Genomic DNA, 11,387 nt, shown 5'->3' with positions numbered 1-11,387 from the left:
TATATTTAGATTTAATATTTAGATTTAACATTTAGATTTAGATTTAGCATTTAGATTTAGATTTAATATTTAGATTTAGATTTAGCATTTAGATTTAACATTTAGATTTAGATTTAGATTTAGATTTAATATTTAGATTTAACATTTAACATTTAGGTGCCACATTTAATATTTAGATTTAACTATTTCATATATTTCTAAGTTAACAAATATTGCTGTAAATGTGGTAAAAGGTGACGTTAAAAAATTCGCAATACTTTTTTAAACATTGTTTGAAGCTAAATGTGGCAAAATGTTGATGTTATTTTCAGCGTGAGACACTTTACAAACGGCACCCCATAGTTGTGCAGCGGGTTGAAGAAGGCTTTCACACTCAGATTTGAGGTCCATAACATACATGAATATTCACTGTCAGTGTGGTAAATGGCGAAATGATGCTGGTGACAGTTACTACTGATGGACGTTAGCTTGATGGGGAAGCTGCTGCAGTAACATTGTGTAGCAGTTTTAGAATGCCATCTCCAACTAAATCTCAGTCTGTAGATCAAACAGTTGTGTGTTAACAGGTAGGTTATTAACAGACAACACTAAGCCTAATGATACCTGGTGATTCACTTGAATATAGATGTCTGGATAAGCAATATCCGGCCTCTGTGTTGAGTTATTGCCTAAAGGGACATGACGGCAATCAATCTTACTTTATTCAGTATTGTGAACGCTCATGTTCAGGCAAGGTTGCAAAACAATTTTATAAACATATCTATAAAACAAAGGGTTTTTAACAGAAAATAAATACATACAGATATGTCAAAATAATAATCCAAGCATGTCAAACTGCACTGACACCAACAGGATCTTTGATTTTCTATCCTCCAAAAAGGGTCATGGCCTTAATATTTTACAAAGTACCTATATGTGCCGGTCGGATGTACACAATCTTTAATATCTTGTTCTGCCACATTATAGATGGTAGCACCTGGTGTAATCTTTCAAAAATGAACACAGTGATGAGCTGAATTGTTTGTGTATTCACATGTTTATGTCTTTGCCATTAGGACCCGGTGTTGGTGCGTAACATCTGTCGCTGGGTGCGCGCAACCATTTCCATCCCATTCTTTGCCAAACTGACACCAAATGTTACCAATATTGTCGACATCGCCAAGGCAGCTCAGGAAGGTAAAGATGTTTCACCACACCATGCTTGCTTCTTTTTTCTTCCTCCACATCATTTCTGCTACTGTATTTCAGTACCTCATTTTACATTACATTACACTGCAAAACATTAACATTCAGCCAGGTATGTGTGTAATGAATATTGTTTTTTATAGGTGGAGCAGATGGAGTAACAGCCACCAACACAGTCTCAGGTTTGATGGGACTGAACGCTGATGGCGTCCCTTGGCCAAGTGTTGGAAAGGACAAACGCACCACGTATGGAGGGGTGTCTGGTAAGAATGCACACATAGACATACATGTGATACACATAGCCTGGCGTCACCAGACCAATTCACAAATGCGAATAGTCTGGAACTTCTCCGTTGCTGTTTTATCTGAGTTTGAAAATAATTCTTCAACAGAAATTCCACATAAGCTTCAGCCATCTTGGTTGTATTTTGTATGATTTGGTCTAACGGAAGCATACAAAGATTAAACAAGAGGAGCCCCAAAATGGACCCTTGTGGGACCCCACATGTCACAGTCATCTGCTCTGACTTAATAGTTACCAATCAAGACAAAGTACTTCCTGTCATGAAGATATGACTTAAACCATTGAAGGACAGTTCCAGAGACGCCCTTAAGACTAGTACTTAAATTCAATAGCACTAAAACAGAGACTTTGCCTGAGTCAGTGTTCAGGCAAATGTCACTGAGTGCAGTCTCAATGCTGTAATGGGGCCGAAAAACCTGACTGAAAGTTATCAAAGCAATTGTTCAGCTTCATAAAAGTTGCCAAGTTGCTAATAGACAACTTTTCCAATAACTATACTTTAAAATTGTTAGTTTGAAATAGGTTGTTCAGAACAGTGGCATCAAGACTGTTCTTCTTTAGGAGAGGCTCAATGACTGCAGTTTTCAAAGCATTTGGAAAAGTTCCAGATTGGAGAGAGTGAGTTGTTTTACCCAGCTGCTCAGCACAGTTTTAAGGAAGCTACTGGATAAAACACCTAGCCAGCAAGAAGAAGAACTGAGACTGGAGACAATTTCTTCCAGTGTTTTGTCATTGGAAGACTTAAACTCTGTCATACCAAACAAAATACCTTGGGAATGGTGACTGCAGTGATGGTACTTTTTTATTTGGCATTGAGGAGTAGGGGGACCAGACGCATCTGCTAGAGCAAATAAAACATGAGCTTGCAGATTTTGTCTGGTTCCCAGGCTAACAAACATGAGTACTTCTAGAGAAAAGGTATTGCACTTATAATAAACCTTGGTGGACTCCCTCTTTTAAGGAGCAGTGTGTAGGATTTAGTGATATCTAGCAGTAAGGTTGCAGATTCCAACCTCCTCTCTGCTCACCTTCACTCACCCTTCCCTCTCCAAGCATAACGGAGAACCTACGGTGATCAGGTAACATAAAAAAACAAAAAGTCCTCTTTAGGGCCAATATTTGGCTTGTCCGTTCTGAGCTACTGTAGAATAGCCCATACCATGGCTGGAGTTTAAATACACCATAAAGGGTGCGTCTCTACTTTACCATTTAATACTACTATAACCAAAAATAGCGCTCTGTTACAAGCAAGTATCAAATCTCAGTGTCCTCATTTTCAGAGTATTTAAAATAGCAGAAACCACAGACTGCCTGAAAAGAAGAAGAAGAAGTAGATAGACCTTTTGGTGAAAGATTTGAGCAAGCTTTTAATAATATTAACAATGTGTGCAGGTAATGCCATCAGACCCATTGCTCTCAAAGCTGTATCAGCTATCGCCAGAGCACTTCCTGGTTTCCCAATTCTGGCCACCGGAGGCATCGACTCAGCAGAGAGTGGACTACAGTTTCTTCACGCCGGGGCCTCAGTGTTACAGGTGATAATGTTACTGTGACACTGACTGAAAAATGACAATTTGTATCAATCAGTCATGCTGTGTTACCTTGAATTTCTGAAGAAAACTTTGTTTTTCACACATGCCTCCATGGAGAACTGCCAACATATTGATTTACTGATTGACTGGGGACCACGTTTAACTACAGCAAAACTATATCAAAACATCTGTTTACAAACTCTCACACAACTCATTAAGTATAATCCAAGTCTCATTTATCCACTCAGTACTTCCCAAACACATGCATTTTCCCTAAAGCCTCACTATTTAAAACTGAACTGAAGGTGAAACTTATCTCATCATCATCATCATCATCATCATCATCATTTATTTGTCACATGGAGACAATACAAAGTACAACTCCAGTAAACTGGGATTGCATCAGCTCCTTTAATTCCTTTTTTTTCTTCTTACATCGTTGGCTGATGCCTTATAGTCATCCACGATTCTGTATGGTCCTAATAATCCATCATGTCTGGTTGTGGATGATTTAACTGTCCACACATCCTGACCTCAACAAGATGATCTGCAGGGTCGCTCTTCCTGAACAAGGAAGCATTGCACCACCAAGTTTCTGTGAATCAAAGGATATCACAGTTCCTGATTAATGCCTATTTGATGGCTAGCAGGATGCTAGTTTAGCTGCTGCCCATTCTTCTCCATCTTGATGTTTACTGATGTTAACATTTGAAAACCTTGACCTGGCTTGCTAGCAGCTAGCTAGGTAGAAGTCAGCCGGTGGAGCGTTTACAGCCTGCTGAGTTGATTTCCTCATCCTGATGACTCACTGTCACAAGCCACCACTGTCCAAGCCAACCACAGAAAGCACCACCAAGCCTTGCAAAATAGAAAGAAGAGCACAAATTTAGCACACATTTAGGGAAGCAGACAGAGAGGCAGCTGGAAGCGTCTGCGCCTATGTCATTTGGCTCTTCAAAGTCAGACTTAAATGCTAATATTTTAGTGATAATGCATGTATTTGGGAGGTATTGAGCATTTGGCTGGATAAATGAGATTTGGATTATACTGAACAAGTTGAGTGAGAGTTTGTAAAAAAAGATGATTTGATATAGTTTTACTGTTGTTAAACGTGGTCCCCAATCAATCAATAAATCAATATGTTCACCATTTTCCATAGATGATTGCAAGAAAAACAAAGTTGTCTTGATGAATTCAAGGTAACGGGGCAGGACTAATTGATTCACAATTTATTTGTAATGAAATTAAATGTAACTCTATTGTCTGTGCCTTTTGGAATGGCAATGATTGATCCAGAGAACTTATAAATTATCCAGTGAGTAATCATATCAAGCTCTGTATTTGACATTTTTTGTAGAGGATGGTGTGAACAATGATATGTTTTTTAAGAAGCACTGCAAAACAAAGTTCCCCTCATTTAAAAGCAAGCTATTGTGGTTAACAAAAATAAGTGTGCACAGTATAAACCATACAGTAAGTGGGTTTCAAAAAATGTCAAAAGCAATTTGACAGATAGAGGCAATGACAAGCTGCAGTCAGTAATGTATGAATTGTCAAATTTGTCTTCACAAAATAGCATAATTTGAAGCAAAATAAAATTTAACTCTGTTTGGTTTGGATTATATTTTTGTTTATGTCTATGTGTCTGATTCCCACAGGTGTGCAGTGCAATACAGAACCAGGACTTCACAGTGATTGAGGATTACTGTGTGGGTATGTTGCTGTGTTTCTGATACTATATTTTCCCTTGAAAAGACATGAAGTAAATCTAGCATATTTGGACCTAAAAGAACAAATGATCAGTAACGACAAACATCTCTAGATGTCTATAACTGTTTTTTTATAAACAATAAAATACATGCATTTGGCTCTGAGATGTGTTTGTATGCTCTCAGCTGTCCTTGGCGCTACACTTCCCTGATGACGCCATCCTAATATCAGCAGTAACTGCCATTTGAGCGGCAGGGCAGAGTGTGGTGATTAGCCAGCCAGCGGGATACACACACAGGGACATATGCAATAACATGCAAGCGCATACAAGGAACAGAGAAGATCAAATTACAACACACCAGGGGGGCGTGACTTTATTATCTGCTTAGGACGCATTACTCCACTATATCTTCATATAGCAAATAGTTGTTTGGTGCTATGTTAATGCTCTGAATATCACATGGGCCTGCGGAACCTTTAAGTAAACATGAACGCCACGTGTTTGTGTGCCTTGGCAAACCTGTCAAGTTTCAGTCACAGTTTACATCCACGTCTGTGAACATGATTGTGTCACACACGTCTTCCCCCCAACAGCACAGAAGATCTATACAATCAATACAGTTTCAAGGTGGATACCCAAGATTAGTGTCCCCAATTCAGTATCTGACTAAGTGTAACCTCTTCTGTTCCTGAGATACGATGTTGAGTAATGGCTAGAAAAGGGTTTTGGCAGAACATTAAGATGTCACAGTGAAACTGACTTGACTTTTTGGATATAATATGTCATCACTTCAGCATTTTACCCTGTTAGATTTTTTTGTGATTTTTTTTCATAATTGGTATATGAATTCTTGAGCTTGGCCAAAAACATGTTTTCTAAGTTCACAGTGACCTTCACCTTTGACCACCAAATTCACCAAAGCTATAAGGACCAAACGCTCCTTTAAATGATAGGATAATACCATTATTGTGGTTATCTGTGTTCAGGTCTGAAGGCCTTATTGTACCTGAAGAGCCTGGAGCTGAAGGACTGGGATGGTCAGTCTCCTCCAACAGAGAGACATCAGAAGGGAAAACCTGTTCCCAGACTGGAACAACTGGTGGGAAAGGTACTACTGCTTACTACCAATATTTCTACTATTAGCATTATAGTGACTACTACTGTTATTAGCTCCACATACTAATGTAGAAGAAGTAAATCAAAGACATCCTGTCAGGCTGTTTGGTCTTGAAGAGGCTTCAAAAGCACCACCAAACACCTGCATTTGACTGCTTCTCCATCTGTCTAATTTACAGTTTTGCATTTATACAAGTGAAGTTAAATATACATTACAGAAAAAGGAACATTATAAAACACTACTTATACACTGATAAACCACGCAGCACCACCTAGAGGATTAGGTGCATAACTACAGTACAGAACCACCAATTACTTCAACTGTAAGGAAACCAGATTTGAAACATCTTCTCGGATACAGATACTGGGGCGAGGACACCACAGTGTTCATCTATATAATTTAATCGCAGATAATGTTAAAAAGGTAGCTCTTCACTTGATGCCTACCTGCCGTCCGCCTTGTTTCTATTAGGGCTGAGTCTGTGGAGTGAATCAACAATTATTACACACATGAGACAGTGCCCCTGTCATTGTTTGCCTTTGCCCCTAACTTGTGCTGGTGTGTGTGTGTGTGTGTGTGTGTGTGTGTGTGTGTGTGTGTGTGTGTGTAGAGCCTCCCTAGCTTTGGTCCATATCTCCAGGAGAGGACAGAAGCCATTGCAGAGTACAAGAAAAAGCTCAGAAACACACAAACTGATGTGATGGAGGCCACCATCAGCCGGATCAACACACCCAAAAAACCTGTTCCTGCTGTCAAGGTATGGCACACACACACACACTTATTCTTTTGATGCAATGTTCTGTCAACTAAGTTTGTAAACATACTGTGTCTGTGTGTGTGTGTGTGTGTGTGTGTGTGTGTGTGTGTGTGTGTGTGTGTGTGGTCATGGGTGCGTTTTTAGGATGTGATAGCCAGAGCCCTGCGCCATATCGGAGCATACCAGGACCTTAACAACATGGAGCAGGTACTTTTTCATTTCATTCAGCGATTTCATATTCTAAGAATTACAGATTTGAAGTTAGATTGTTGGCTCTAAAATGATGAGAACCCCAAGGATTATGGCAGGCAGTCCTTTTTTTCTCCCATGATATTCTTGATATTTTGACATTACCCAAACTGTCTTCTCCTGATCATTGGATAATTAATGTGTGAGCTTCTGATGTGGTAATCATTTATAGAGAGCAGAGGAAAGGCAGCCTCTACCAGACCTTGTTGTTAGTCTCATTAAAGGTCACAAGACAATCTTGTTCACTAATAACCAGACCAAAACAGAAACTGCAAATTTTTCTGTACAGTTTTCAGCAGGGATAAAGAATGAACATCTGCAGAATAAAGTGGAAATTTTGTTTTTGCTCTTATTAATATGATAGACAGTATTTATCTAAGATAACATGTTTTTAAAAATCTGCTGAGCTGTTGTTGGAATTCTGTGAGCACAGATCATTAGAGGTTTATAAAGATGGAGAATGCCTCTCCATTTTGTCCCACTGTACAAAAATGAAGCTAATATATCCAGGACACAGCCACTGCCGTCTTGCGCTGGCGATGTCATTTGGAGCCACTGTCTTTGCAGCAGCGATCTCCACGGTATCTTGTCCTCGCTGTCTGACTAATTTTGAGCAGCGCCACTGATCAAAACCACATCATCAGAGTGATAAGAACTAACTTAAATGACAGAAACCATCTTTGGGAAAATGTCACATCCTAAAATGGAGGGCGATCAAGATGTTTTGGCTGGCTTTACTTTTGGGGAGCTGTCATGTTGTCCATCTTTATTATACTGTCCCTGGCACAGTTTTCACGTGGACCTGCTGATCACTAATGTCCAAGTTATTAGTCCCTGCTGACTCTGTGTTACTGTCATGGAGTATCCACAAAGAGTTGTAAAACTGATGTTTGTATGAAAGGTCACAGATCATTACTTTGAGTTTGAAACAAATGAAATGTAAATTTATCATAATCATGACCTTCCCCTGCATTCTCAGGTCCAGGCTCTGATAGATGAAGAGATGTGTATCAACTGTGGAAAATGTTACATGACCTGCAATGACTCTGGTTACCAGGTATGTCTGTCAGTCCGTCTGTCTGTTACTTACAGATAGTTGACTCTTTGTTTTTAACACTTCTTTTTCAGACTTATCAGCCTCAGTCCTGTAACATGACATGCTTACTGTCTTTGCAGGCTATAACATTTGACCCAGAGACCCACCTTCCCGTGGTGACTGACAGCTGCACGGGCTGCACTCTGTGCTTCAGCGTCTGTCCAATTATAGACTGCATCAAAATGGTTACCATGAAAACACCTTATAAACCTAAGAGGGGTGTGCCCGTTAGTCCTGTGTGCTAAAGGGAAAGACAATCCAGAACTTTCCACCTATTTAAAAACAGAGATCAGACATTATGAACTTTGGTTTTAATTAATCGTGGTTTAAGCATTTGTTCGCCATTGATGCAAGTCATTTGGATGGTGTAAAGAATTCAAAAGTGAATGGGTGGGACTTGTGAGAAATTTAGTCTTGATTTGGAGAAATACTGGCACCATTATGGTATTACAATTGGAAAAAGGGGCAACCTTCCTTTTTAAGTTCAAGGTTCACAACAAACATAATTTTTTTCAATATTTTAACCGTAATTCTTATCAAAATTATGTTAGTAAATGTGTAATCTGCTTTATGTTATCCCTCTGTAAACACCTTGGGTCTCATTCATGAAACGTGAACAGAACGAATTTGTGTGTAAACTATACGTTGAAGGAAATTTGCGTGTATTTTGGCATTCATCAATATGTTAGTAGCTCCAATCATTTTGTAGGTACTAACAAAATCTACACCTGCCTACACCCACCTGTACCCATTGTACACATATATTTTCGTATTGTGCTCTATTATGTTCACAATATGGAGATGCCTTTGAAACACATGAGTTAAACATGACAAAAGATTAGAAATATAACACATTTAGCTAAATTAGTTGGCATTTAGCAGATTCAAGCTTCAGATTAGGCTTCTTAAAAATGTGAATGAGTTATTTGAATGGACTTAATACAAAATTGGAAAACACTGTTCTCTGAATAAATAAAATAACAAACCAACCAATCTACCCTCCACACTGCAAAGTAGGCCTGTGTTCAGTCACAACAAGCAGGCTAAGTGGGGAGACATAAACTTTATTTTAAATGGAATTTTGGTTTAAAAAAGACAAGTGAAAGTGGGAAAACAATTCAGCATCTGTCTCTACTCACAGTGGGCAGTTGGTGAACAGGAATCAGACTACTTGTAAACTTAACAGCAGGTTATTGCCTACATTAGACCGCCTGTATTAAGATGTTTCAATAGTGGTTAAATTTCACAACAGAGACAAAGAATGCTGATGCTAAGGGGAAACACTATTGTTACTTGGCTGTCCATGACGGCAGATGAGGGAGACGTGATGCTGCTCTGCAGGGTGCTTGATTTGCATGTGGCTGCCACGAGGGAAGCTGAAGAGGACAGGGGCTTGACTCAAATGTCGCTGTCGGGCATACAACACACTTTTAATTTGAGAATTGATGCCATCGGCCAAATTTAAAAACTAAAATATAAAATTATTCAAAGAAAAAGAAGAAACATCTTGCAGAAAGGGCACTTATCTAGACAGGGGGTTAAAGGGCAGATGCTTGAGCACCACCTGCGGTCTATTGATTTACCTGTCCCTGTCACACCTCTACTAACAGAAGAAAATAAAATGTTTTTCTCAACTCAGCTTCACCTAAACATCAACCTCATCGTCGGAAAAGTTTTTCTTTCTCTCTCTCTCTTTGTTTGCACCATGTTCGCAGGTCGACAGGATGCACCTATTCTGGTAATTATCACCTCCATATATGGTCGTCACTGGCTATAAATGGGCGGGGATGTACATTAATTGCTGACTAGCAGGAGCACGCTGTCAGTTTCATCAACATGCATACATGCTTTTGATCAAATCCGAGTTTTCCACAGCCTTCATGAACCCGGTGTAGGTTTTTACTACCAAGGGTTTTCATGTGCAAATCTACTCACAGATTTACAAACATTTCATGAATGAGACCCCTTATGTTTAATGTGATGATGGACAACTTCAAATTAATTGTGCATATTGTATATTAGATATATTAATGTAAAAGGAAATGCATCTTTGATATAGTCTATGATTTAAATAAAGTTTCTTTGATGAAACAAACCGTCTGTACACTGGAGTGAAACTGACATGATCAGACACATGTAAGACGGGGGAAAAAGTACTAATGTATCTCAGACATCACGAGTCAAACTGGGATGAAATTCATGTTTGAAGGACTAAAGGATGGGCCACAACTAAATGGAAAATGGAAAGTGGACTTGCTCTTGTATAGCACCTTTATTGTCTACTGAAGTGTTTTTACACTGCCTGTCATATTCACCCATTCACACACATTCATACACTGATGGCCCAAGCTACCATACAAGGTGCCGCCTGCTCATCTGTTAAACATCCATATAATAGATATAGAAACATACTGTGATATCACATCCATTTTTAATACAGTAGATAAATAAATAAATACAGGACACCACAAGTGAGCAAAAAAGCAGATAAAGCAAGCAGCCGACCCAGTGACATATTGCATGAAATCAAATGATTTTAGTAAATTGATGAATTCCTTTTTATCTGAGTTTTTGCTGTTATCAACGTGAATACTGACAAAAAAGTATATATTACACTGTCAAAATCAATTGTGATTTTCAATAAAAGCTCACCAAATTCTTTCAGAAAACTCTGTCTCATTGATGAGGATGGTAGACATGTGAACACAAACCTTCAATCATTCACCATGAGACTCATTCAAGTCATAGTTTTTAAAAGCCGTGCATTTTCCCACGCAGAGAAATACAATTATAACTGATAACAAGGCTGTAGCCATGGAGTCAACAGTCAATATTGGGGGTGGGGTTTCTCCCCCGGGAAAATTTTGAATAATTCCCTGTTAAACGTGATTTTAACGTATTTTGACAAATTTTTTTTTAGAAAGAATGGGCACTCGTCTTCTATTATTGGGTTGCCCAAATTGCCCCAACTGGGGGACTTTGAGAACGACTTTGCAAACACAGTGTGAAACAATGCACTGATCAAAAAGAATATAGTGATGTTACACATCAAATTAAACAGCAGAACCTGGGCTTACAAGGCTGCCGTAGAAAAGAAATTTGTTTTTCAGTTTCAGTTATATATTGGGGGGACATTTTGGGCATATCTGAACATTGGGGGAGGACGTGTTCCCCTCACAATGTGTATGGTGACTACTGCCCTGACTGATAACCTTGGTCAAAACTGCAAACCTAAAAACAAAAAGAATCTTGAACATAGAAAAGTATAGACCATTTACCACTAACTGTGTGGTGTTTTGTTCAAAGTGTTATAAGTGATGTCTTGTGTTTCAGATGTCCATTCAGTTTGTCCTCAGAATCAGAAGCAGCCACTATTTTCTCTGTTCAGAATGTTTGTTTTTATCTCTTCACCTCCATGAGTTGATGGTTAGTTGAT

General features: G+C 38.9%; 1 protein-coding gene across 3 annotated transcripts in view; it reads left to right on the top strand.

Moving 5' to 3' along the window:
- Positions 1 to 10,203, top strand: part of dpydb (dihydropyrimidine dehydrogenase b) — a 42,388-nt gene extending 32,185 nt beyond the window's left edge. For all 3 annotated transcript variants that reach the window (XM_050032555.1, XM_050032556.1, XM_050032557.1), the window contains 9 exons: positions 1,056 to 1,176; positions 1,329 to 1,448; positions 2,882 to 3,024; positions 4,680 to 4,734; positions 5,719 to 5,840; positions 6,460 to 6,606; positions 6,751 to 6,813; positions 7,835 to 7,912; positions 8,032 to 10,203. In XM_050032555.1, the coding sequence (XP_049888512.1) occupies positions 1,056 to 1,176; positions 1,329 to 1,448; positions 2,882 to 3,024; positions 4,680 to 4,734; positions 5,719 to 5,840; positions 6,460 to 6,606; positions 6,751 to 6,813; positions 7,835 to 7,912; positions 8,032 to 8,196 (1,014 nt within the window). In that variant the 3' untranslated portion in view covers positions 8,197 to 10,203. The remainder of the gene's footprint in view (positions 1 to 1,055; positions 1,177 to 1,328; positions 1,449 to 2,881; positions 3,025 to 4,679; positions 4,735 to 5,718; positions 5,841 to 6,459; positions 6,607 to 6,750; positions 6,814 to 7,834; positions 7,913 to 8,031) is intronic.
- Positions 10,204 to 11,387: the final 1,184 nt, after the last annotated feature.

This window comes from Epinephelus moara, chromosome 21 (assembly GCF_006386435.1).
Source record: "Epinephelus moara isolate mb chromosome 21, YSFRI_EMoa_1.0, whole genome shotgun sequence".
Taxonomy (NCBI): Eukaryota; Metazoa; Chordata; class Actinopteri; order Perciformes; family Serranidae; genus Epinephelus; species Epinephelus moara.
The sequence above is the reverse complement of the archived record's forward strand: the minus strand, read 5'-3'. Positions and strand labels throughout refer to the sequence as shown.